Source organism: Paramormyrops kingsleyae, chromosome 19 (assembly GCF_048594095.1).
Source record: "Paramormyrops kingsleyae isolate MSU_618 chromosome 19, PKINGS_0.4, whole genome shotgun sequence".
In the NCBI taxonomy this organism is placed as follows: domain Eukaryota; kingdom Metazoa; phylum Chordata; class Actinopteri; order Osteoglossiformes; family Mormyridae; genus Paramormyrops; species Paramormyrops kingsleyae.
Window position 1 is genome coordinate 4,134,297 of NC_132815.1, and position 27,999 is coordinate 4,162,295.

Below are 27,999 nucleotides of genomic sequence, written 5' to 3' on the forward strand. Positions count from 1 at the left end.
ATGCCTGTGTGTTTTATTGTTTTTTATTATGAGACTATCAGGAGGTTGACTTATTTTTAGATTCATTTGTTATTCACTTCTATTTTTTTGTAGAAAGAAATAATAGCAAGAATCAAAGGAACCATGATTTGTTTGCTGGTTAAAGTAAGGATGGGATGATAAGGGATGTGTACAGTGATGGCTGTGGGCTGTGGGAGAGGGCGAGGGGAGAAGGTTCACACACAGGCACACAGACACACACAGGTACACACAGGCACATACAGACACACACAAACAAACACAGGCACACACAGTCACAGACAGACACACACAGGCACACATAGACACACACAGGCACACACAGACACACACAGGTACACAAACAAACAGACACACACACAAACAAACAGACACAGGAACACAAACATAGTCACACATAGGCACACACACACACACACAGGCACACACTGGCCCCAGAGTACTTGAAAGCAGCAGCTGAAATCGCATCCCCGTTTCTCTCATGTTTTGCTTTCTCGTTTCCAAACGAATTCTGAGCCTTTGACACCCTGTTAATACATTTGGCACCTTCTTTGTCAGCCAGAACCAAGGAAACGAACAAAGGGGCAGCTTGGGCAGCACAGAGCAGTACGGACGGGTTGCAGAGTTCGGGGGCTACACTCCGCAGGCACCGCTTACTTTATCATTTATTTAGGGATTTAATACTTAAATCCCTAACCCACAGATTTACTGTGGACCAGCCATAAATCTCACCCATGTCCTTCATAAACTCTGGTGCAGCGGATGTGATATTCCAGGTCCGCCGGGGGGGTGATCTCCTACCCTGGGGGAGTCAGCCTTCCGTAAACCAGCAACCCCTTTGCCGGGGGTCCCCTGCCACTGTCATTAAATATGTAACTGAAACGTAAGGATGACTGGGGGGGCAAATACCGTGGGGGAGTCCCTCTGACCAATGGAAGTATCTCCTGCTGTTTTTTTAGAGCCAAAGAGGGGGCATCAAACCCCCTGCAACTGCACTACAGACCCCCAGGGGGGCAGACCCCAAGTGACACCCCCCGCCCTTTCAATGTTGGTGAAGGGGTGGGGGGGTTGAGATAAGGTGAGGTCTCTTGTGAGATGCCACCCCAGTGTGGGCCCTCTCTCCATCCCTGTCGTGCCCTTGCTTTTTTGTCCCCTCTCTGTCCCTGTCGTTCCCTTGCTTTTTTGTCCTCTCTCTGTCCCTGTCGTTCCCTTGCTTTTTTGTCCTCTCTCCATCCGTCGTTCCCCTGCTTTTTTGTCCTCTCTCCATCCTTGTTGTTCCCTTGTTTTTTGTCCTCTCTCCATCCCTGTCGTTCCCTTGCTTTTTTGTCCTCTCTCCATCCCTGTCGTCCCCTTGCTTTTTTGTCTTCTCTCTGTCCCTGTCGTTCCCTTGCTTTTTTGTCCTCTCTCCATCCGTCGTTCCCCTGCTTTTTTGTCCTCTCTCCATCCTTGTTGTTCCCTTGTTTTTTGTCCTCTCTCTGTCCCTGTCGTTCCCTTGCTTTTTTGTCCTCTCTCTGTCCCTGTCATTCCCTTGCTTTTTTGTCCTCTCTCCATCCGTCATTCCCCTGCTTTTTTGTCCTCTCTCCATCCTTGTTGTTCCCTTGTTTTTTGTCCTCTCTCCGTCCCTGTCGTTCCCTTGCTTTTTTGTCCCCTCTCTGTCCCTGTCGTCCCCTTGCGTTTTTGTCCTCTCTCTGTCCCTGTTGTTCCCCTGCTTTTTTGTCCTCTCTCCAGCTGGCCTCTGCTAACAACCTTTCTTTCAGCTCACTTCTTGTGCTGTCTGAGCATGATAATTAAGCATTTGGCAAAGCATGGGATTTTTTTTTCTTTTATAAAAAAAACAACTACATATTAACAACATACGGTAATCCTTAATCCTATTACAAATGCCAACAAAGTATCGATAAACCAAAAAGCATGAATGTTTGTGTTGTAAAGGGCCGCAGTTTTGCTGCATGTCTCTCCCCTGTTCTCTCTCGCTCTCTCTCCTGACTTTCCATCTGCATGCTATTTAGGATCCGGGCGAGGTCTGGCGAGCGGGGGGCGGGGTCCATCGGGGGGCAGGGGGGGGCAGCACATACAGTTTGTTTTATGGGATTCTGGGCTGGCCGGGGTGGGAGAGTAACGCGGGGTCTGAGGCTGCCAGAGCGAAGGGGAGCGGCTTCCCAGACAGACGCTGCCGGAGTCTCCAGCAGACGGGGGAACGACGGAGAAAAGGGGAGATCTGCAGACGGTCACATCAGCGGCAGGAAATGGCTCCCGGGACCACGGCCTCCTCCACATTCCTCCTGCTTGTCGTTGGGGGGCTCCTCCAGCCCACCTCCACCACGGGGACCAGGGGGGAGCAGCTGGCAACTGTGGTGCAAGTAAGGCAGCTTTGGCATGCTGGTCTGGGGTGGAGCAGCCTGGCTAGGAGCCCCTGAGATGGGCCCTACAAGCTGCTGTGGCCATATGCTTCTGTTCATATGCTGCGTAAAACGTCGTGTTTATTTACTCGTTGGCGCTCGAAGCAGCAGGCTGCCTGTGGTTTGGTTCTCAGGTCTGTCTTCCAGGACAGTGAAAGGTCGTGGTCTGGACCTCAATGTGTCAGGAAGTCCATGAGGACTGTGCAGGTATCTTGCAGTAGATCATCGCCTCCACAGGCAAACTGCGGACATACCTGTAACCCTCACATTCTCCCCCCGTCCTGGAGGAGTTGCTGGGTGTCACCGTTGGCACACACCTCCACAGATGGGCCACGCGGGATGTGCAGGGGTGTGCTCGGATGTTTTGAGAAGGTGCAAATTGACACGCTGTGTCACCGAAATAAGGAACAGGCCAAACAAGGGCCTAGGAATCTTCCCAGGCACTGAGAAATCTCAGTGAGAGCTGTCTTTATCCCTTTTATGTTATACAAGTAATTCCCAGAGCCGGCTGATGTGATTTTCTGAGCTTCTTCCAGACTATCTTCTGAACTTCTGCGTGACTGTGATTGGCTGAAATGTAAGACCACTTCTCAGTATAGGCTGGGCATGTCAATACTCTATTCAGACGATAACTCCATTATGACAACCGGGGGGGTAATGTAGCTGTTGGACATAGAGAACATTTTCTTATTGACGTTTATATAGCGTCCACACGCGCAATCAAATTGAAGTAGTAAGATGGAGCTTGCGGAGAGTGTTGTGAAGCAGAGCTAGAAAGTTCCGTGCTGTTTGGTCAGTGTTCAGTAAGGAGACACGCATGCCAGAAGGTCAACGGCTAAATACTTGACCGAGGCCAGAGAAATCACACAGTAGGGGGTTCCGACCTGGGGGAGGGGGGCAGTGAAACTCTCTGCCCTACTGAGATAGGGAAGCATGCCTCTGCTCTCTCGTAGCCTGTTACCATGGAGATGTGTGGCGCCATCACGACCGGGACACCTGCGTGTCTGTGAGGGAAATCCCGCCCCCACGATGTGGCTCTGACTCAGGTGTCTCGCACCTGGGCTCGAAACGCAGACTCTTAGTGAGTAATCTGACAAAAGCCCAAAATCAGTCACGCTTCTCCAGCCGCTTTTTCCATAAGCAGTGGGTTTCTTCAGTACTTTTCCAAGTTTACCTTTGTTGGCGTCCTCCATGAAACTGCAGCTACTGTGATCTGAGATTATATCTACGGGTGATACGTGAGAAGGAGCCCCACTAGCTAACCTCCGTCTCTAATGCTGCCACATCCTGCGGTCGCGGTGTTCAGGTTCTGTACCAACAGCCCTATGCTGGAATGCATCAAAATAGCGACTGGGGGAAATGTGTTTCCTCAAGTCCAGAGAACATTCTGGGAAAACACTGTGGGAAAAGTCTCGCAGAGGATGGATGGATGGATGGATGGATGGATGGAAGGATGGATGGATGGATGGATGGATGGATGGATGGATGGATAGATAGATAGATAGATAGATAGATAGATAGATAGATAGATAGATAGATAGATAGGAATCTGGTTCCAGTCCTCTTTCTTTCCAGTCGGTCTGGAAAAGCACAGGAAGACCCCACAGGACATTCCTCTAACAGACAGGGTCAGAAAGGCACCCTGTTCGCAGGACATCCCGCATTAGTTCACACGAGAGGCATCTCTTTTGCTGCAGCTTGAGAGTAAGAACATCGAGGGGTCTGTGCGCGCATAGCGGATCCGCACTTCAGGAATGCGTCAAACGGCAGAAAACTCCAGCCCGACATAATTGTGCAATTGAGCGAGCGAGACGAGCGGGTGGGCCGGGGCATCCCGGCGGCCCTCGGGGAACAAAGGCGCTTTGTGGGCCCACGGTGACCCTTAAGCGTGGCAGCGGGCACATCTGCAGGGGCGTGAGCGGCCTGGAATGGCGAGCACAGACCTCTGACATCACAGCAAGGGCAAGGCCGCTCGGCGGAGAGGAGCCAGAAAGACTGGGCGTTAGATACGGCATGAGGAGGGAAACCAGGATTCGTAAGCATGATCTCATCAGATGCTATTATCACCTGCATCTTTGGAGTAACACCTACTAAACCAAAACAAAGATGGCGCGGGTGGCAGCAAGGGGCACGTAATGATTCAGATGGAAAAAACTGATGTTAAGTTAGCAAAAGGATTCATTTAGTGTCGCAACTAACCTTACAGGTTATTTTTAAAACTGGCAGTGTTACATATAAACTTGTGTAACTTACTGTCCATTTCTGAAACGCCTCATTCATCACAATTCAGAGCGATGCATAAAATATGTGCTTTTCACATGGTATAAATTCCTGGCTCTTCCTCAGGCGCCGAGTTTCTTTTCCCCAGTTGTTTTTGAGAAGAACATCCGTTTTTGCTTTTCCATTCTGAAACATTCTGTGTTGTCTCATCTTTGTATGTCTTCGCTCTCAGCAACATTAAGTTTTAGCAACATTAGCTTGTTTCGTATGGGCTTTGTAACATTTACTGTGGTAGTAAATTTGCACCAATAAAACTTATTTGATTACCTTTAGTGGTTGGCAGTTATGGTCTTCCAGTGACTACATTTTAACGAGCCGCATCACTAACAAAGCATGGCAAACTGAGATTGCTGTTGCAGTAATATGCATAGTAATTGATAGTAATGGATAGTAATATTACTGGGCAGCATTTGTGTTCAAATATAACTCCTTTGTCTTCTTCCAGCAGTGTTCAGACTTCTGGTAAACTGTTGATTCTCGTAGGGTTCCTGTCTGCCTTTGCTGACTTCAAAGAATGAATCAAAACATCTCCTGGTGACATCAGATTATGAAATTGTTCCTCTGTTCAAGCCAGTCCTGTGTTGAAGACAAAACAGAGTTTGTTGGTATTTTCTCTGAGCAGTGCCAATGATTAGGGGTCCCTCGTAACTCTCGCTAATCCATTTGTAACTTCCTTCTCCATTACATTGGGATTAACGACAACATGCCTCTGAGCAAACAGAGCGAAACAATTAAGATATGTAAGATATACGGTATTTACGCCTGATGCAGTGCTCCTTGGAAAAATGTGTAACATGTGTATCAAATTTCTGACGGAACAGGTCAAACATGGAAGCATTTACAGCCAGGGTGAAGCAATACCACAAAACAGTATCACTTTGCAAGAACAGAGAAATGATACTTTCAGGTGTAAGTCCCAGGTACAAATTGGCCACATGTGGCTCCATGGCCAATCAGTACCCAGAAAGAAGCTCTGGGGCCTGATTCACAAAGCAGGATTTCTTGATTAGCCAGATAACTAGTCGGATTTAAGGTAGCCTGGGCTAAATGCAAGTGGATGAAGATAAAGTCCATTTAAACTGGGGAACCTTAAATCTGCCAAGTTATCTGGCCAAGCAAGAAATCTGGCTTCGTGATACAAGCTCCTGGTCATACAGGGACTTGTTTACAGCAGGACGATTTTACCTCATTCCTTCACATTTTGTTTAAGCTCAGAGGACTGGCTTTCAGTTCTGGGCCGGTGATCCCAAAACCTAAGACTGTGTTTAATTTCCTCCTTCTAGGTATGCAGGAACGGCTATTTCCGCAGCGAGCAAAACAATTGCCTGCCATGTAACTGCAAAGGCCACGCAGACAGCTGTGAGGACATTACGGGCATATGTATAGTAAGTGTCTCTCACGCACGGCACCTGAAATATCCACTGTGTTCAGTATGCTCACCATGTTCAGCCTGAGGAATAGCTCTGTATTGTTTTGTGAAGCTGCAGTCATGCTGAATTTCCCAGCAGTTGCAAACTGCTGTTGAGTCTTTGTGATAACATTACAACTCAACATGGTCCAGCCAACGCTGATTTGGGGAAGGTTTGGGGTGTGATGGACAGTGAATGGACTGCATTTAAGCCCCAAGCCCTTTAGTCTATTCTACTGTCTTATTTAACAATATTACTATGTGTGCTGCTTGCACTAAGGGAGCCTGCTACCTCATTCTGTTGTACATGCACACTGTGACAATAAAGTTGAAGTTGACATTGACTTTGAGGGGCGGAACTTGGAAGGGGAGAGATTTATCATAATAGCCATCATCACTGATCATTCATAGCAGTTTCATCCCTGCAGAAAAAAACAGCTTACGCTGGTTAAAATGGTTTACCAATTTATGATAGTTGACCAGCTTTGAGTATGTCTTCACATGATGATTTGATGGTGTTACCCCGCCTCTCACCCGAAGATGCTGGGATTGGCTCCAGCTTCCCCGCGACCCAGATGGATTAAGCGGTATAGATAATGGATGGATGGATTTGATGGTATAGCTGGTCCAGTTTATGATGGTCGTTCTAGCTGGTCTTGCAGGTCATACCAGTATGACTAACTGGTGATCCACGCAGCTAAACCATCAAAGAGCAGCAAGAGCTGGGACATGACCATCTAAGACCATCTTAGACCATTTTAGATCAACTAAAATCTACCACATGTAGGTCCTCCATCTTCCTCGTGCTTCTGCTGCAGGACTGCCAGGACCATAGCACCGGGGACTTCTGTGAGAGATGCCAGGATGGCTTCATCCTCGATACCTCACATGACGGGCACGAGTGTCGTCCCTGCGCTTGCCCCCTTGCTACCACCTCCAACAAGTGAGTCTAGGGTTTCATAGGGGCCATTTTGGGGCAGTGGGGGCAGGGACCGGTGGCTCGGCTCCGCGTCATACTCACACCTCTCCCTCCTGTGTCTGCGCTTCTCCAGCTTTGCTGTGCTCTGTGACCAGCGGGGGAGCACCCTGCAGTGCCTTTGTCAGGAGGGCCACGCAGGAAACTACTGTGAGAGGTCAGTCCTTAGAGGAGCGGCAAAACATGAAGAGAAGCCGCAGAGCTAAAGCGTTTAGCTCCCGCTTACCAGTCCCGTTGACAGGCTTTATGTCAAATAGGTGTGCTCCCGGTTACTATGGAAACCCCATGGTCCCCGGTGACTTCTGCAAGAAGTGCGACTGCAACGGGAACTCGGACCCCAACCTCATTTTCGACGAGTGCCACAACGTGACCGGCGTCTGCCTGAACTGCTGGGGCGACACGGCCGGCGATTACTGCGAGCGCTGCGCACCGGGTTTCTATGGCGACGCCATCAGCGCCAAGGACTGCCGGGGTGCGTGGACCAGGCGGCGTGGACCAGGCGATGTGCCTGCACATTCAGGGGCTGCAGATTACTGAGTGCTTAACAGCTTTGTTGGACCCTGCTGTGATACCTTTGTGTAAAGAATTAATCCGATTCTCTCCAGCAAATTTCCTCCTAATAAAATGAACAGAATAGCAATTTGCAAATCAAACATGGTATAACTTCCAAACGCTGCATGCTTAAGCAGAATGCTTAGTTAGGCTGTGGCTGACTCAGTGTGAGCTACACAGGTCCATCAGAGAAGAAACAGCAATATATATTCTCGATGTAACCTGCCCCGGTGAATTCAGATTTTGTTATTCTATAAGTTTGACTCTTATCCCACTGATGCAGCTGACAGAATCCCGGTTAAGGACACGGGGATTTGTGGGACTGAAGTCACATGCAAAGTCATACTTTTGTGCAAGTTACTGAACCCGACCAGTTCTAGTGAAATACCCAACTATATACATGGGTGAAGCAGTAAGCTGCTGTTGATAAAAGGAAGAGCAACAGATTCTCAACAAGTCCCTTGTCAATGGTTCTCTGTATTCTCTCCCCTAGAGTGTCAGTGCAACGAGTGTGGCACAGCGTCATGTGATGACAGGACTGGGGTGTGTCACTGCAAGCTAGGGGTGACAGGCCCACTGTGTGACCAGTGTGAGGTGAGGGGGCATTTATTAATCATCAGCAAGCATAAACAGTTCAGCTGGTCTGTAAATGCTAATGTAAACACAGAAGGACGAGCTCACGTAGCCTTGCGTACACTCACACTGGCTTGCATAAACACACTCAGCGACAGGCTGCTGTATTTTTTTCCTCTGCCTGTTGGACGCAGGACGGCTACTTTGGATTTAGCAGCTGCATGGGCTGCCGGAAGTGCCAGTGTGCGATAGCTGCCTTCAAGCCCACCTGCGACCCCCACACCCTGAGCTGCCAGTGCCACCCAGGGGCCGGAGGCCGGTATTGCGAGCGCTGCCTGCCCGGATACTGGGGTTACAGCAGCGAGGGCTGCACACGTAAGTGTCATTCATCTTTTCTCGGTCCGAGGGCTTGCATCCCTCTATTGCGCCCAAGCGGGACCTGGGTGTTTATTTGACTCGGAGAAGCTTTCACGGCAATGCGGCGGCCCCACACCCACACTCACACATCAGAACACAGGCCAGTGTCTGCTTCCCTGGGCCCACAGACCATCTGCTGCGAGGATTACCGCCCCTTCGGCCTTGCCCCCCCTCCCCGTCTAGACCCTTCCTACATTCACACAGCTGCCTGGCCACTAAGCAGATGTCTTGAGCCCTGAGCCAGCGGCCGCTCACGGCGAACGCCTTCTCTCTTTGCGGAAACGCAGGGTGCGACTGCGCTGGGAGGCCGTGCGACATTCACACCGGAGAGTGTCTGCCAGAGACCGCTGTCTCCACCCAGGGCAGCGTCTGCAACAGTGAGTAATGAAAAAATGACGATAAAATCACGGTACGAAAGCACGGCTCAGTGTATCGATATAAAACAGCCACAGCAGAAAGAGCCACACCCATCAACAATGCTGGGTTACTGGGATTGTTATGTCTGATAAGCAAAAGGTCAACACCATTTCGACTGGAAACAATTAATGCTACTTATTTCATTGTCCTATGAATGGGACTATGGAGTTAAAATAACACCATCCCAGCTAACAGGGAACGTCCCTAGAACTTTAGTTAACGCTACGTTAAGGTCTTTTCAAAGCTGGCGTCAAAGCTTACTGTGACATTAATGGAATGTTATTTCCGCATTTTACATTTTACCAAAAGGTTCTGTGAATATCAGTGTGATAGCATTATTTCCTGGGCAACCCTTTAACACAATTAATGTTGAAAAATAATATTTGATAATAGCGCTGTATTTGTATACTTCAAACACACCCACCCAGCCTTGAACCAACGACCTTTGGGATGCAAAATAACTGTTTTCTGCTGCTCTACCACACCTTTCAGCTATTGCTGCATTATTAGTCTTAGTTGTAGTAGTAGGACATTCTAGGAACATCTGGAAAATTGGACACTTTGAACTTTTCCATACATTTCATAAACCTTCCTAAAACTAAAATTGCTAACAGTGAGTAGTACACAAACTCCACACTTGAGCACTGACTCTCACTTGCCTTTGCTCCTTCAGGCTGTGATGAGTGCATTTGGTACTTGATTGGGGACATCAGACTGTCCAACAAGACCCTGGATGAAATCAAGGTCAGCGTGATAAACATCTCCACAGGGGCGGCGGCTAACGACCGTTTGAAGTACTACAACTACACTGCTCTCCAGCTGAAGGTATGATACACCTCGCCCTCTAATGTTACAGCCATATTTATATAAGTGTGTCTCAGTGCTAACTATCTGTATGTGTCCAGACTGTTGGTCATAAATTCTGTTTAGGGATGCAAGGTATGAGGTGTTGTTACATGCAATCCATTGCTTTTGTGACAGAGTCAGTTTCTGGCTTGGAGGGACAAGTCCGACCTGATGAGAAGAGAAACGTGGGAACTGGAGAGAGATTTAGATGGACTCAGTGTAGATGTCGATGATTTAGAAGTGCAGGTACTGGAAGCCCCTGGCCAAGATCCGGCCTACAGCTTGCTTATATCTACATTAAGGACAAAGGACATGGTTTATTTGAAGACTTGCTTTATGTGTAGCGCCAAAGCTTAGGCTATATTCTAAAACATTTCAAATTTGTTCTGGTCCTCACCCCTGGGGCTCTTTCCTTTGGCTGGTGAAGGAAAGCTCTGTGAAGGCTTTGGGACGAACAATGGATGAAGACACAAGTCGAAGCTTCACTCTGGCAAACGAGGTGGCTGCCAACCTGACCTCTCTCAACGTGCTGATAGAAGGTAAAGGCGAGAAGGTTCAGTGTCGTAGCAAAGCGGCGATGCAGCTCAGGAACATCAGCACGTCGTTTTCTTACACCTCTCTCTTCCATCTTGTCTGAACTTGTGATCCCTTTGCTCCACCTTTCCTCTTCTCCTCTACATCTGTCTAGATATGGTCAGCGAATGGGATCAGTACAGCGTGCACCAGGATGTGGACCCTGAGGTGATCAAGCAGAAGACTGTGGAAGCAGAGAACATGGTCCATAAGATGAGGAAAATGGACTTGTCACCCAGTGAACCCATCGCAATGGACGAATCCACCAAGGCCCATGAGTGTGAGTTTAGAAGGTCTTGTGTCAGGTCAGCCATCTGGGGGGGACAACTGTGGAAGGGGGGCGCAGGAAAGGGTCCAGGTGGAGGGGTTGTGTGTCATGGGGGCCCAGCTGAAGTAATTTTACTCCATGCCTGGGAATTATGCACAGCAGGCCTGTTTGTAATTGTATGGGTATCCTAAGGGTTTTGTGTGTTTGTGTGGGTGCATATAAGAAAGTTCTCATGACTATTTACATGTGGTTATACATGTGTGGGGGGTTACTGCCATATAACACCCCCCTTCCACATAATTTTTAAATTTTTTTATATTTAAGTTTTGTTGGAGTAGTTATAGGGTTAATCTGCAGCATGAAATTAACAGGGGGCAATACTGAGTAAGGCAGCGCAATGTTAGGTTTGGTTTAGGGTTAGGTTTAGGGTTAGGGTTATGAAAGTGTCTCAGCAAATAGATCTTTAACCCTGTGGGGACATTATAGGTGCTGAAATTTATCAGCTTTTCTCTGTTTTCCAACTTCTATTGGGGTGGAGGAATTATATTTTCTTTAAATTGAGAGCCACAATTATAGGCAAACCAGCATAGACACATGTTCTTCATGTGTGGGTGATTCTGTGCTTGGCTCTCAGTCCTCAGACGAGTCCATCAGCTAGAGAAGAAGCTGATGGTCACCACTGATCGAATTCCCCCACTGAGGGAACTCCTCGCCCAATTCACTGCCAAGCTGTCCAGCGCTCAGAACCTCCTCCAGGAAGCTCAGGGCACCATCCATCAAACCCAGGACAAGAACAAAGTCAACATGCTCAAATTCCAAAGGAATGAGGTAACTGCCCCAGCCCAGTGCCTGAGTCCCCCAGATAACTTTCTCTCCGGTCCTCGTACCCCCTGCCTGTCAACGTTCTTTCATTAACCTGCTGTCGGACACTGTGGAACTGTTGTGCCTTGGCATCCACGTTTCTTTACAGTCATAGGGCAGGATCTGCTGGTGCGTCAGTTAAGAGAAAAGGTCTCCCAGTTTAACTAGTGTTTTTTGGGGGGATTTCAGCTCTTCTTCATCTAACAGGCAGCTTCTATAGCTCGTTATCAGCCAACTGTATGAATAGTTCTCATGACCAAGGGAAATGAATCACCCAAGCTACTTAAGACTGATTTTTTTTGTACAGGCGCACAGCTGTTGCCGACTGTGGAGGTGGGATACAGTGCAGCATTCATTGTGTGTAACAAGTATATGCAGCTGCAAGCAGCTGATAGAGCTGTGTGAGAGAAAAAAAGCAGAAGCACAAGTGGGGGAACGTAAAATTATTGTAGAAGAACGTCATTTATTGTTCTGGGAATATCTGAGAAACAAGCTGCATGGCCCAGACTTATTTTTCAGCATGGGATTACTTTATTTACGCCATAATGTAGACCAACCCTTCAGCTGCAAGCACCAGCAGGGAGGTTTATGGCGACATCATGAGAACCGTTGTGTCATTCGTTGGCTAACAGTTAGCCAGTGTGGCCTGCTATCTGTGGGCCAGATGTTCCTCATTAGGGCCACCACTCAGAGAGTAAAAATGGGGCTTGGCTCCATCCAAAAGACCACTTTCATGTGCCGACTTTCATACACAGCGAGGAATAAACAGCATTGGCAGAAATGGAGAAGCCTAGATGTAGGGTGGGCAATAACAGTCTGAAAATGGTATTTCTCTATATTGTACTAGATATGCAATATGCAGTTTTTGTTCTAACGATCATTGTATTCCCCAGATGGGGAATGCATATGGTTTTGTGATCGGTCTGCCGCTGTAGACACTTAGCTTGTTAGCAGGGTAACTCAAAAAAGTATTTCACGATCTTTTCCAAACCTCGCAGACACGTTGTATGGGAGAAGATCAGGAGGTGATCAGATTTTGAGACAAACCACACTAGAGCTGAAGCAGTGCCGTGTAGCGGTAGCAAAGGGAAGGGAAGCTTCAGACATAGATCTGGGGAACCTGACTGCTTTCAGAAAAGGCTTTTAAAAAAGATGGGGAGAATGCGTAGGGGGACTAGAGATTGCGGAGGCTGGGGGTTGGGGAAGGAGTAAGAGTTAGCTGGGCCAGTGCTGTGCACAGTCTTTTCGAGGGGCAAGTCCCCCTCTAGTTTCTAAAGAAATCCTTAAATTTTGTGCTGTATCACACAGAGGGTGTCATGGCGGTTCTGTGGTTACCACGGTTACCTCCTCCTGCAGGGCTCTGGGCTCCCACATCCTCTCTGCCTGTGGAGTTACTGTGTTCTCATGTTTTGTGGGTTTCCTGGGAATCCATAGACTTGCAGCTAGCCAAACTGGTATCTCTAAGTTGCCCGTAATGTGTGTGTAAACTGTGACAGATCACTGTCCCATCCAGGGTAGCCCTCAAATGAACACAGAGAGCACACTGGCAGAGTCAGGAGGTTCAGTTACTGTCAGGCTAATCGTCATTATAAATCCTTCACAGAAAAAACATGCCTATTCTCAACAAACTTAAAATCCAGATTACATCAAATTGCCATCATAAACATCTGGTATTGTGAATGGCAATTTAAGACTCGATGTAAGGACCTCCTATGTGACATTTGCAGTCTTGGTGCCACAAACATGAAGCACACTGTGGTGTGATATTTTAAGCACAGGAAATTGCAAGATGATGACAAATCTCACTCAAAAGAGGTAGAAAGTGTCCGTGGGGTCCTGAAATACCCGTGTGCTGTGTGTGTATGCATACGTGTGTTAGCATGACAGATAGCATACTGAGATTAGTGCTTCTGTTCAATCTATCCAGGCTCTTCAGCAGAAGTTGATGGAGACTTTTGAGGAGTTAAACAGCACCCTACAGATGGCTGGTAACATCATCGCCAACACAGAAGATGTAGAAACTGACCTTATGGTTATGGTCAAGGTAAATGGTGTCTGAATACTTCAAAAAGTCCCTCAATTACTAACTGTAACTGTAGTCACACATCTGTCATGTGACCTGGTGGGACACAGTGGCCCAAGGGGCAGCATTGTGTTCCCGAACCTTCAGGCCAAGTTGTAGGTATTTGTCCTTCTTCTGTTTGCATGGGTTTTCTGTTTATACTCACAATCTAAAGCTGAGTGGCTTATCTGGATTAGTGACTCTAAGATGGAAGGGTATTTTATTAAGGGTTTGTTTATCCGTATGGCTCCCACGTGGAGAATGTGACTGAATTCCACGCGGCAATCGACGGAGCCTCCCAGCTGCTGAAGGAGAAGACTGAGAACATCTCCCTCGCCGACAGAGACCTGGTGCAGAGGGCCAGCGACCATGCCCAGGGGCTGCTCAAGCTGGCTGAAAAACTCAAGCGGTAAGCCTTTGTGCGGTAAACCTCTGTGTGGTAAGCTCTGTGCGGTAAACCTCTGTGCGGTAAGCCTCTGTGCAGTAAGATCTGTGCGGTAAGCCTCTGTGCGGTAAAGCTCTGTGCGGTAAGCCTCTGTGCGATTAGCTCTGTGCGGTAAACCTCTGTGCGGTAAGCCTCTGTGCGGTAAACCTCTGTGCGGTAAAGCTCTGTGCGGTAAGCCTCTGTGCGATTAGCTCTGTGCGGTAAGCCTCTGTGCGGTAAGCCTCTGTGCGATAAGCCTCTGTGCGATAAGCTCTGCGCGGTAAACCTCTGTGCGGTAAGCCTCTGTGCAGTAAGATCTGTGCGGTAAGCCTCTGTGCGGTAAACCTCTGTGCGGTAAAGCTCTGTGCGGTAAGCCTCTGTGCGATTAGCTCTGTGCGGTAAACCTCTGTGCGGTAAGCCTCTGTGCGATTAGCTCTGTGCGGTAAGCTCTGTGCAGTAAGCTCTTTGCGGTAAACCTCTGTGCGGTAAGCTCTGTGTGGTAAACCTCTGTGCGATAAGCTCTGTGCGGTAAGCCTCTGTGCGGTAAGCCTCTGTGCGGTAAGCCTCTGCGCGGTAAAGCTCTGTGCGGTAAGCCTCTGTGCGGTAAGCTCTGTGCAGTAAGCCTCTGCGCGGTAACCCTCTGCACAGTAAGCCTCTGTGCCTTCCTGGGCTGACTGCGCCTGAGTTATGGGTGTGCCATGTGACTGCATGACTTATATTAACATCGCTCTCTAACGCTAATCCTCCATCGCCCAGTGTTTTGACAGACGGTGATACCAACGGCTTTGTGCAGAAGGCACTCGAGGCATCCAGTGTATATGATAATATCGTGAAGTACATCGTTGAGGCCAACAGCAGTTCAGTGACCACCATGAACTTGGCCGAGAGAGCTTTTGATGTAAGTTTCAAACAATGCTGATGCAATGGACATTTCTGCCGCATGCTTTGCCTTAATACTTCTAAGTCCCATTCCTTAATATCCTGAAGAGTATCTTGTTTCGATGGGGTGGCATTTGTAAATGAATGACCATCGGTATCAAGGAGGAAGTTCCATGAGGCACCAGTGTGTCTTCTCATGATACTTTAATGCCGAATAGCCATTGTTCTTTACTGAGCATAGACTATTGCCTTCTGGTATTTATTACACAGTAGTAGAACTTAATTCATGCCCATAGGGAATCTGGGTAGCTTTCACATCTCACTGTCTACGAGAGACACCATCACTTACCTCTAAGATAAAGAGCTTGGCCAGCCGGCATCTCAGGGAGAAATGGGTGCAAGGACTGAAACACACAACCTTCCAGATGCAGAGCACTAGACCTGAGCTACACAGCTCTCCCTACTGCAGCATACTGTGTCCTCGTTAGCCATTGTGCCTTTGTATTATACGCTATTCTCATGGCCAAAAACCCTGCTACTGCCTGTACTGACACTTTCTCATTCGCTATTGTCCTGGAGGCTGTTACCGGCATCAACACCCAGCTTGGTCGCCTGAAAACAGAAAGCAGCAGTGTCTTCGGACAGTCGGTCATCTTGCAGTCGGAGGAGGATGGTAACACACTTTTTCAGACCCACTGAATTTGGTTACAGTACCAAGTTTTTCTTTGGCACGGGGATAAGCTTATGTCAATATTTCTTCTTTTTTATGTTGTCCGAATTGTATGCCTATATAATGGTGACGCTTTAATTGTGATTTTCAGAGGTGGAAAAAAACGTCATTGACAATGTGAAATACATCGAGGAGACCAAAGAGACGATGGTGGAAGCAGAAGGGAAGCTGAAGGCCATAATGGAAGGAATCAGCATCTTAGAGAATGGTAAGGCTCCTTCCTGATATGACATTTCATGAAAGAATTCTGCAGGAGATTTTTTTCTGGTGTCCTAATCCCATTGAGGGATGGATGTAGTCTGTGGTTTTAGGGCAAAACATGTACATGATGTGCATGATAAAGTTATATATTCCTCTGCCTCTCTGGCGCCCCCCTGTGGCTGAATTCTGCAGGCAAGACGACGCAGCGGCTGCAGTTTGCCAAGGAGGTGGCAGTGGGCACCCTCAACAAGTCTGCCGAAGTCCTACAGAGTGTCAGCCCCATGGCCGAGAAGATAGAGGAGTGGTCCAGGAACATGGACAACAATGAGTACTCCACTGCCGCCTACGAGCGGGCAATCAACACTGCCAGTGAGACAGGTGCTGGAAAATGCTATAATTTAGTCGCGGCTGACTAGCTGTTTTTATGATGGAATACCTGTCCATTCATTTCCAAGGCCTCATCACAGTTAAGATGGATTAGCAGACATGATACCATTTGCCGCTTTGATAAAAACAGGGTTATCATATATCACACGTTGTGATTTATTTCCCTTCTCTCCACTCATCGTTCACAGTGAGCAACCTGTTTGACATCATGCCACAGCTTCTGGACAAACTGCGAGTGGTGGAGGAGAAGAGACCGGCCAACGTCTCCACCAACATCATGCGTATTCGAGAGTTGATCGCCCAGGCCAGGAGCGTGGCCAAGAAGGCAAGACGTGACCCACTTACTGCCACGCCAGTCAGAATGCAAACAAACAACAACCTGGAGACTTGTGAACAATTCAGCCAATGAGAGCTGCCCATTTAACGTGAAAACGAAATTAATCACATTATTATGTAAATGTAGGCTTTTTTATTGCTTCATTTTAGTAGTTATGTGTAAGGAAAGTGCTAATTAAAGTTCAGAAGGTGCAGTGCTGGACAGCCATTTTCTATAATGGAGAGCCATACGATATCTTCAGTTTTGTGATAGCCATGGGAAAGATATTTGCTTTATACTCAGATGCATTCTGGGAAATCAGAGGATCCACAGAAGTTGTCCTGTATCTTATTCTCCATACCTAGGACTAGCCCTGTTTAATAGCCCTGTTTTATGTAGTGTATTATAGTAAGTTCATTTCTGAGCTTTATTAGAAATGACTACCCATAGTATTTGAAAAGTTTTGGCATTTTCTAGTTTTGAAATGAGTTTGATCTGCCTGGTCATTTCGTTCTTTGTTCCTTGTGTCTCAAGGTCCAAGTGTCCATGAAGTTCAATGGCCAGTCTTCAGTGGAGGTGCAACCGCCCACGAACGTGGAGGATCTGAAGACGGTCACCTCCGTCAGCCTGTACATGAGGGTGGAACAGGAGAATGAGCCCATCCAGGATCGCCTGGTCTTCTACCTTGGCGACAGAAATGTGAGGGTGTGCCGTGGCCCCGAGGCACCGCTAGGAGGCCAGAATCTGTCACTGTGTGGAAGCAGGGCAGCTTTTCCATTGGGTGCCTTCAGGTCCAGATGGGCTGTTCAGTCTTGGGAGGTTCAGGCCTCCAGGAGCACTGAGATCAAAGGGAAGCCGTGGCTGGCTTCAGCATCCCGTTGTGATCGTGTGGGCCGGACAATGAGTCTTTTAGAGCAGACAGTGGGCCTTTCACGGCTTTCCAGGACATGAGTGCACCGATTGTATGTGAGCGCTTTCGAAGTTAAGGATCATTTACATAAGCAGCCCCTGACACCCTCACAGGGGGATCTCATGAATTTGGGATTTATTTCAACATCAGTGCTTCAATATTAATGGCAGTTCTTAAATGTTTTGAAAGTCACATTTTATCCAATAAATGTGAACTGTTAACTGAACTGGATGTTTTCCAGAGTCAGAATTCACTTTATTGCCCTGGTACAACTGCATGTACTAGGAATTTTAGATTATAGATGATCCTGCCAGCTGGCATCTCATCCAGGGTGCTGCCTGAGATATGCTCCAGGTCTGCAGTAACTCCGACCAGGACGGATGAATGGATGATAAATATTAACCGAAAACCTGCTTTTCATCTTACAAGGGTGTGAAGGACTACATGGGGCTTGTTATCAGGAATGGCAACCTGGCCTACATCTACAACCTTGGGGGCGAGAACGTAGAAATCTCCCTGAGCTCCAAGCCTGTCAACACATGGCCAGCTATCTTCAACCTCGTCAAGGTGGAGAGGTACGGAATACACACCTTCCACACCCCTACTCAGGGTCATCGGAAATAGGACGGACGGCTGGGACGCTTCCTCCCAATATTGGCAGATCCACCCCCACCTTTCCAAAAAACACGAACAGATGTCTATTTAGGGCTGAACGATACTGGGAAAAAATCAAATTGTGATATTTTTGGGTTTTCCGATAACCGTTCATAACGGCGCATTTTGCTATTTAACATGTTTCTGTCGTGATACAGATGCAACAGGAAAGACTAATTAAGAGTTCCTTATCTTTCATTACAAATCCTCATGTTACCAAGGCCAGTTTACTGTGCATTCAGTGCACGAGGACGTAACATATACGTAAAGAACACTGTAGTCCTATATCGGACAAAAACATTTTATCATATGGGTCAGTTATTTTTCTTTCAGTTATGTTTAATTGTGAAACAGAACCCTAAGCAGTGTTAGTCTTATTTTAAATCAGCGGTGTCCGCTCAACGCGCTGTGCTCGCGCGGGGCTTCTGCGCAAAGAGTAGGCGTGGTTTTCTCCTGTCCTGTCGGCTCGCGGTCAGTAGCGACGATGTATATTTCGCATTCAAAAAGATTCTAAGCTTGTGTGATATATTGTCCGTGTCTGAGTTCCCAGAGCTATAAGTTTTCCCTCTATTTCGATTTCGGTGCCTTGTTTCTATTGATCGCGCGACAATGTGTCAGTGCTTAGCGGTCAAAGTTCAACAAAGTTCATCTTTGACCATAGAGCTCGCACAAGCTCCGCGAGCAGCGCGCGGCACGGAGCGCAGCGTAGTTTACGCCGTGTTCGGTTTGAAACCGGCTTTAGCCTATTAAGGACCATCTGAGCCTGATTGAGGTAGGGTTGGAACGAAAACATTCGGGCAGGGGGGGCGCCAGGAACAGGATTGAGAACCACTGTTTTAAATGATGAAATCTTTATTATTAGAAAATTATTTTTAAATCTTTCTTACATTATAAACTTTCGCAATGTGACTATTGCATGTGTGCCCATTGTGATGTCATCACATCCCTCCCCTCCAGCCACCCCCCCACCTACCCCCCCACCTCCGGGGCAGATTCGGTCCCCCCAATGTCAAACTCCTTCCGATGCCACTGCCCCTACCCCACCCGGCAAATAGCTGAAATTAACAGCGCCCCCCTGTGTTCACATCCGGTAGACTGGGTCGGCACGGGAAAGTGTTCCTGACCGTTCCCAGTCAGAGCAACACGGCTGAGCAGAAGTTCATCCAGAAGGGCGAAGCTCACAGCACAGACTCCCTGCTGGACCTCGACGCCAACAACACAGTGTTCTACTTGGGCGGAGTCCCTACAGATGTCAGGGTATGCTTGTTAGCCCTGGCCTGCCAGGTGGACCTGGAGCAAACCATTGCTGTCATCTTTCAGGGTGATGTTCACCATGTTGATTTGCTTTCTGCCTGTCCAGCTGCCCCCCAAGCTGAACCTGCCCCCCTTCGTGGGCTGCATTGAGTTGGCTTCCCTGAACAATGATGTCATCAGCCTGTATCACTTCAAGCAAACCCACAACATGGACATTGTTGCGACACCACCTTGTCCAAGGTATGCTTAACCATTATTTAAAATACCGTCAACCTACATGTTTATTTGCTTTGTAGGGCTACACATTTCAAAGGATCTTCATTCTTGGTGATCATTAGTGACAGCAACACTTCATCCTCCTATTCTCTATGGATCTTAAAGGTCAAATTGACCTTTTTTTTGACCTTTGACCTTTGCCCTTTAAGCAAGAGCCAGAGATTGACAAGAAATGAAAGATCAGGGTCAACAAGGGGTTAAAAGTCCAACGAGTCTCTTTCCACTTTCCTCCCGTCTGTCTGCCTTGCCAGGTACAAGTTTGCCTTCTCACAAAGTCGGGTCACCAGCTATCTCTTTGATGGCACGGGCTACGCTCTCGTCAGCAATATCGAGAGGAGAGGCAAGTTCGGCATCGTCACCAGGTTTGACATCGAAGTCCGAACTGTGGTCAGCGATGGCATCCTTTTCCTGATGGTCAAGGAGGTAAATGCAGTTTCAGAGACCAAGGTTTTTGAGCGTGTTTTAGAGCAGTGTTTCCCAATCTGGTCCTCAGGCACCCGTGGACAGTCCACGTTTTTGCTCCATCCCAGCAAACCTGGACTGTCTGGCAGGGACCTGGGAGGGAGCAAACATATAGACTGTCTGTGGGTCCCAGAAGACTGGGTTTGGAAACACGGTTGTAGATTCACAAAGGAGGTTTTCAGCAAAAAAACGCAGCTGAAAATCATTATGACGCATGCGACAACAGTCAAAAATATTTCTTGATTGCCTTTATATTTGTCATTCTATTATAGTGGAAGAACAATGCTTTTGTGGCTAAATTGTAATACACCAATTTTCCTTGTAAAACTAGTTCCTCTTCCTATGGCATTTTAGGGCAATTTCTTCGTATTGCAATTGAAAAACGGCTTCCTCCATCTTACGTATGACTTCGAATTCAGCGGAGGTCCAGTCGTCATGGAGAGCAACTTAACAAAACTGCAGATCAATGACGCAAGATACCATGAGGTGAGGGGCCAGGCCACATTGTTGTGAATTGTTACTCTATGGTTCATTAAAGGCTTCTGCTGACAACATCGACTCTGCCGCTTCCCAGGTGTCCATCATTTATCACCACTCCAAGAAGATCATTCTCTTGGTGGACAGAAGTCATGTGAAGTCTTTGGAAAATGAGAAAAAAACGCTGCCATTCTCAGATATTTACATTGGCGGGGCACCCTCTAGTGTGCTGCTGTCCAGGTCAGTGCCCCCATCAACTGTGCACAAAGGGAACATTGTCAAAAAAATATTATGCCTATATACTGCAGTTATTACCGCACACGGCAGCACCAGTGGGGAGGTTTGCAGCCTCACACCACGTGTCCTGGGAGTCTGTATTCCATCTCTGCTCTCCATGAAGAGTTTTCATGTTCTCCCCATGTTGATTGGGTTACCACCTACAGTCCAGAAATACCCACTGTTAGGCAACTGGACATCTCTTATTCTCCCAAAGTGCCTTCCCTGCCATGGATTAGTGTTTCCTGCCTTCCTGGAAATATGCACTGGACAAGATGCTGGAAAATAGATGGTGTATTGTTCATGCAGGCAATACAAAGTCTTTTATTTTTTTAGTTTGTATATTTTAGGCTGGCTAGGGAGACCGCAGCATCTTACAGTGACACTGTAGACCAGGGTTCTTCAAATGTGGACCTCGATTCCAAATCCAGGCCTTGCTTGCAGTTCTCCCAGGTAGTTAGTTTAATAATTACTGATTCTGATTGGTCTGAGGCTTCACACCTGACTGACAGGTAAAGGAAGGCTGGAAAACCAGCAGTGCTCAGACCTCGAGGACCGTGATTTGAATAACCCTGCTATAGACTGTAGGTGTCAGCGTTGCCCTGGGAATGGATGGAGTGCTGCTGGGGGAATTCGGTAATGATCCTTTTAAATATCCCTCTAGGCCAGAACTCTCTTCCTCAGTGGGACTCAGGGGCTGTGTGAAGGGCTTCCAGTTCCAGAGGAAAGACTTTAATCTGCTGGAGGAGCCTGGAACCATTGGCATCAGCAGTGGCTGCCCAGAAGACTTCTTTGTACGTATCCGGCACAACATTGCAACAATGCCACCTACTCCTGCTCTAGCTCTCTGATCATCTGCCCTAGTGCATGGCCTTCCACGCCAGGCTCCACTCAACTGCACACTTCTACGTTGTCTTCACAGATTTTCAGCATTTTAAGTTCATTGCACTACACAATAAAATAAACCTACGCTTAGATCTAACACCATGACCCTCACTGGGTTAGTGATTAGAAGTTTCATGGATGGATGGCTTGAGTTTCAGTTTTTAAATGATTTTTTTCTAGGTTATTCTTCTTGAACCAGATGGACATTGTTGTTTAGGTTGAACATATTGGGTTCACACTGAGAACGCTGTCTTGGAAATGTCCTCTACTTAACTGCCTAAATGGCTGTTACAATAGGATTTGAAGTACTTGTTTCCACAAAGTGTTTCCATCGCTTCCCACGGATGTTTCACAGATGTCCCACAAGGCGTATTTCAACGGAGAGAGCTTTTTGGGTTCCGCAGCAAAGATATCGCCCTTCGAGGACTTCGAAGGGGGCTTCGACTTCCGTACGCTGCAGCCCAGCGGCTTGCTCTTCTACCATAGCAGTGAGGTGAGGCCTCCTGTATCTGTGATCAGAAGGGCAGCGGTTGAAATCCCATGGCAGAGTATTTTCACCATTGGGCAATGCCCTTAACCCTCAATCGTTCCAGGAACTGTCTGACCCTGTGTGTTGTTTTAGATGAAAATGTCAGCTAAATAGTGAAAATATCTTTTAATGCAATTTCAGGACCATGTATTCTCAATCTCAGTGGACAACGGTGTTGTTGTGCTAAACTGCGCAGGGACGGAAGTGAAGTCTAACAAGAAGCGCTACCATGATGGGCGACCTCATTTCCTGGTGGCCTCAGTCACTAACCGGAAGTAAGCCTGGTTAACTCTGCTGCTGTTGCGCAAAAATCACACATCCACTATTAGCTGTACTCTGCAAATGATCTTAATCACACCACTCTCTGCTCTGATCAATCGAACAGTTGTTTGAATGCCTCGTTCTGGGGGCACGTTTCCCAAAAGCTCCTGTGAGCAACTTACATAGTTAGAACCATTCATTTGCATGGTTCCAACTGCATAAGTTGCTAACATTGTTAGCAATTATACTATTAGGAAATGTACCCCTGGTCTACTCTTCATAGAGACGTAGCTAGGGATTTTGGGGCCCCTGACAAAATGCCACCTCGCCAGTCTTGGGTCGGCACTTTCAATCTGTGGCAATACGGGTAGATTAAATATGCCGAGTGGGGGCATGCCCTTTGATTGATTTTGCTCTTGGGAAATTTTGGGGGGCCCCATGTATCTGTCTGAGTATCCATACCCCGCTGACACCTCTGGCTCTTCATGGTTCTTCATCAGATCATCCAGCTTATGTGTGTTTCTGGCAGGTGTCAGCTAGTCATCGACGACAAGGACAAACAGCAGAAGAATCGGCCGGCCTCGTCCCCGGGCCCGTCATCAGCGTCGGTCAGAAAATTCTACCTTGGGGGCTCCCCAACCAGCAGCATCAGCAACTTCACCGGCTGCATCAGCTACGCCTACGTCAGCAGGTGACGTCTCGCCCCAGTGTGAAGCCAATCGGGATGCTAGGTTTATGGGTCAAAGGTCACACGTTCCTAATTACGTGTGTGCGTGGCGGCACAACGAAGCGTAACAATGCGAGATGCACGTGATCACTGCGTGCGTGTGCGCACCACAAAACGCACTGTGGCTTTGTCTATGCCTTTTGATGGTGGGGATTTTCCAAGCCGCCGTCCTTTCGTGAAGCGGCGATCCGTGTAGATTTGGCTTCCCCAGAGACGGCCGCCGTGGGAGTTTCCCGTGACATGCGAGTGACCTTCCTGAGCCTGGCACTTCTGCTGACATTCCCCCGCAGGCAGGACAGAGACATCGAGCTGGAGGACTTCCAGAAGTATACCGAGAAAGTCCAGACTTCCTTTCAAGACTGCCCCATGCAGAAGCCCCCCGTGGTCCTGCAGCTGAAAACCAGCAAAAGCCAGCCGAGGAAGGTATCGGCACATTAATCGAAGGAATCTTGTTTGCAAACATTTACATGAAAGCCTGAATGAGACAGTCAAATTTACTTCAATACATCCACTAACTTTGCCTTTAACGTAATAAGTGTGACACGCGCATGAATAGATATCACACAACTCACAGGCATGTGAGAAAAACCCTGTGGAAACACCCCCAGAGGAAAACTCTCCAAAAGCCTTGATGATTCTATGCGCTGCACTCTGTGGGTCACAGTAACACTCAGGGACACATAAATATGCAGTTATGCTGTGCTTTTAAGACCGGAGATGATCTAAATACAACCACTGACAGGAATGCATAAAAAATACAAGGCGACCTGAAGGTGAACTCTTCTTCCCAAGCTGAGCAGGGACAAGCCGAGCCCCGCCCAAGGCTCAGAAGATGTGCAGAATGACCTCTTGGTGCCAAGTACTGCAGAGGCCTGCTCCCTGCCCCAAAAGCCTCAGGCCAGCCACCACGCCTACCATTATGGGGGCACCAGCAACAGCCGCCAGGAGTACATGGATATCCCAGAATCCTTCAGTCTGAGGTGACTAACGCCTTTTCTTTAGGGAGTCGTAGACTTATTCTACACATTAGGCTGAGCATTTCTCGAGCATTGATGCTCTTATTCTCGCTATCAGAATCACTAAATAGATATGCATTTTCGCATTCCTGTACCTTGTAGGTCTCACTTCTCGATGTCTCTGAAGACCAACTCATCCTTCGGTGTGGTCTTCTATGTGTCAGACAAGGAGGAGAAGAACTACATGGCCGCATTCCTGGCCCATGGGAAATTGGTGTACACCTTTAACGTGGGCCACCACAAGATTAAGATCAAAAGCCCTCAAAACCTTAACGACGGAGCATGGCACGACGTAGGGCCCGTCCTTGCGGCACTTCTAACACACGTTCCTCCTACTGTGATTCCGGCCTGGAATGAGCGTACGGCTCTCTCCCTCAGGTGGTTTTTATCCGCGAAGGGAACGTGGGCCGACTGGTAATCGATGGACTGACGGTTCTGGAGGATCGCGCTCCTGTATTCACTGGCTCGTGGCACGTCAGTGCACCACTCTATGTTGGAGGGACTCCGCCAGGGAGAGCACGTAAAAATATCCAGGTATGGCTGGCAGTCCAGAGCTGCTAAGAAACCAGGACACAGTCTGCGTGATGTGCATTCTGGTGTTCTTCACTTCCCTACTGCAGCTACTATAAATTCTGTCCTATAGGTCTAACCAAAGGTACAATTATGACGTTCATGTCCCAGATCAGTATTTTGCTACATTATTGTTATTATTATCACTTTAGCTTGTGCATAAGCAGTTATAGAAACGGCATGAATGGAAGAATTACTTTGCGCAGTAAATTTTTCTGCATGCTGACATACGGAGGCTACAATATTTGCACAGCACGCGCTAAACCTTTTGACAACAGCCATGCCAGTGCTGGGACTTCAACAGCTGGTGAGAGGCAGGACATCTTACCCCAAACTGATGATGTCACACCAAGGGGGCCCTTGTTTCTCTCCCTACCAGCGCAACTCGGCGTACAGCCTTACGGTCTGCGTGCGAGACCTGCAGCTGGATGGCCAGCGCCTGCCATCAGCATCACACACCTTCGGGGTCACACCGTGCTTCGAAGGCCCGTCCGAGGCCGGAACATTCTTCTCCGACGAGGGAGGATACGTAGTCCTGGGTAATTTGTTCATTGCCAGAGGGAGACATCTTGTTGCGTACAAAACAGGTCGTGGCAACATCTGTTGTCTTTTCTGACTAACATTCAGACGTTGAAAAGATTTCACGCGTTTCTAAGTAGGCTGTGTCTGCTACGCATCATTTTGATTTGCGCTGTTTGTATCTGCTTTGGAAAAAAACGTAAGCGCATGTGGAACGCTGTGAGCTTACACGGCAGGAGCAGCTGACAGCTCTGTGAGGAGGAACACGAAGGGAAATGGAAGACAGGTTCAGGGCCCAAGGTCCAAGCAACAGAGCAGCAGCTGTTAAACAAGCCCAGAGCAATTTCACACCATGGTGCGACCATCTCGGTTTCACCCACATGCGTGCCTCTGCGGTCAGAATTTGCAGGCTGACATTCCAGGCCAGAGGTCTGAGGTGTCAAGTCATCCGCAGTGCAGGAGACAAACAACCTGATTTGTGGGTTGCCTGGTTTGTTTATTGAATGATTTATTTTTCATCACCTTCAGATGACTCTTTCAACTTGGGATTGAAGTTTGAATTGGTGCTGGAAGTGCGCCCCCGTGTGGCTTCAGGCATTCTGCTTCATGTCTATACTGACCTGAAGGACTATCTCAGCATGTACATGCACCAGGGAGAGGTACGCAGAGCCCTGTGGCTCCCAGCACACAGCCGCAGAGATAGATACAGCTGCCAAATAACTATCAAACCTGCATTCGCCTTAATGTACAATCTGTGACCTGAATGCAGAGTTCCACTCTTTCCCACTCAAGGTCGTGGTTGTGCTGAACAATGGTGTGCAAGAATTCTCCACCCGAGTTTCTCCCAGACAAGGAATCTGCGATGGCAGGTGGCACAGAATCACAGGTATGCTGGGAAAAATAAAAGATGTTTAAATATAGAATGTCTCCCTTTTAAATCTCACACTCTTTATCCTCTACAAATTGTAGGCATTTCAAAGACATTAAAAATAGCTCTCCTGCCAGCCCTATATGGAAACTACGAACATGCCTACAGAACTACTGCGTTCCCCACGTGTGTTTCTGTGACCTTTACATGTCTCCAATTCACAGTGATCAGAGAATCGAGTGTCGTGCAACTGGACGTGGATTCAGAAGTGAACCATGTTGTGGGACCTTTCAACCCCAGGGCTGCGGATGGCAAGACCCCTGTGTTTATTGGGGGAGCCCCAGGTTGGTGGTCCAGTAGATTTCCAGTGTATATTATGCACAAAATCTCAGTATAACAGTTTTGGGTTGTCTGGGGATCAAACCCACATCATAACAATAACAGTCAGCACTTCTTGGGAAGAAGGTTAGTTTTCCGAGCTAAAACACCCAAACTTTCTCACAACTTTCTCACTGATCTCTTGCTTTGCCTTCAGGGGTGTTGTTACTCATACCAGTCTTACTTAAGATGTATGAGCGATCATATAAGTTTTACTTACACAAAAATGTTCTGAGGGCAGAAGGAAAAATTATTGATTCAGAGAGAAAACCAATCAGATTGTAGAGGAGGTGGGTCGAAACAACTGGAGGAGGCGGGACCAAGATATCTGATTGGTTGATCCCACCTCATATGTCATTAAACTGTACCGATTCTTGTTTAGTTTTAATATAAGATCAATTCAAGCATCAACTGAACACTAAATATATATATATATATATTTTTTAGTCGAAGAACCAGCATTGCATTGTACAAAGACACAAACAAGTCATGGGCTGTTTTCAATTCCCTGCTTTCTCTTTCCCCAGCAACTCTGCTCCCACAATCCCTTGCAGCTACCAGGATGTTCACTGGCTGCATGAGAAACGTGGTGATCAATGAGACACCAGTAAGCTTCAGCAAAGCAGCATTGGTCAATGGGGCAGTCGCTGTTGGCTCCTGTCCAGCTGCTTGATAGTGATTTGCGGCAGCTAATGATGCTGACAGACACTTTCAAATAAAGAAAAATGCCCAAAACTACAGTCACTATATCTCGGTTTCTTCAGTTTAAATACTAATATCTCCTCATTCATTCACAACTTATTAAAAAACTTAAATCTGAGCTAACTGATATTAAAAAAACAGGCTCATGTCTTCCATCAAATTCAGGAAATGTTTTTTTCACTATATTGTTATTGTGTAAACAAAATTTAATTATCGCCACTAATTGACTACTTAATTGGTCCACACAATGTTGTATTATTGTTTCTCTCATTTCAAAAAATGACATTGAGTGCAGAAGTTTTGCGCAAGTTTTGTTTTTAAAAAGATGTTCTTCATTTCATTTATTCCTTGAAAATAAATCAAAGAATACATTTTGAACAATCTATCACAGCAACCTTAATAAAGTCATTCACTTTAGCTATGATCAAAGCCAGTTCACCGCCATATTTTTATGCATTTCAACAGCATAGTATCAGTAGTACTTTCATACAAAGCCATATTGTTTACACACTGTATTTCCACATATGGTTTTTTGCTGTTGCTGGTGTCATTGTATGTCGATAAGCCACAATAAAGGGTCATTTGTCTGAAGAAAAGTGTTTGATTCATTGGCTTAGAAAGTTTGGCACTTAGCTCAGGGCTGGGGGT

At 47.4% G+C, this 27,999-nt stretch overlaps 1 protein-coding gene across 1 annotated transcript; it reads left to right on the plus strand.

Annotated features, from left to right (window-relative positions):
• Positions 1 to 2,106: 2,106 nt before the first annotated feature.
• On the plus strand, positions 2,107 to 27,947 carry lama4 (laminin, alpha 4). The gene is made up of 40 exons (XM_023810224.2): positions 2,107 to 2,378; positions 5,981 to 6,082; positions 6,924 to 7,048; positions 7,158 to 7,238; positions 7,339 to 7,553; positions 8,127 to 8,227; positions 8,401 to 8,581; positions 8,911 to 9,000; positions 9,714 to 9,865; positions 10,022 to 10,132; positions 10,314 to 10,425; positions 10,575 to 10,739; positions 11,362 to 11,555; positions 13,516 to 13,632; positions 13,911 to 14,059; positions 14,831 to 14,972; positions 15,533 to 15,626; positions 15,775 to 15,891; positions 16,077 to 16,262; positions 16,460 to 16,596; positions 17,122 to 17,286; positions 17,927 to 18,072; positions 19,246 to 19,408; positions 19,512 to 19,645; positions 19,933 to 20,104; positions 20,498 to 20,629; positions 20,718 to 20,860; positions 21,561 to 21,690; positions 22,137 to 22,274; positions 22,452 to 22,585; positions 23,101 to 23,262; positions 23,589 to 23,721; positions 24,091 to 24,278; positions 24,417 to 24,606; positions 24,693 to 24,848; positions 25,264 to 25,423; positions 25,932 to 26,062; positions 26,196 to 26,289; positions 26,496 to 26,615; positions 27,177 to 27,947. Exons 1-40 carry the CDS (start codon positions 2,265 to 2,267, stop codon positions 27,320 to 27,322), a joined length of 5,622 nt encoding a protein of 1,873 aa, XP_023665992.1. The 5' UTR covers positions 2,107 to 2,264; the 3' UTR covers positions 27,323 to 27,947.
• Positions 27,948 to 27,999: the final 52 nt, after the last annotated feature.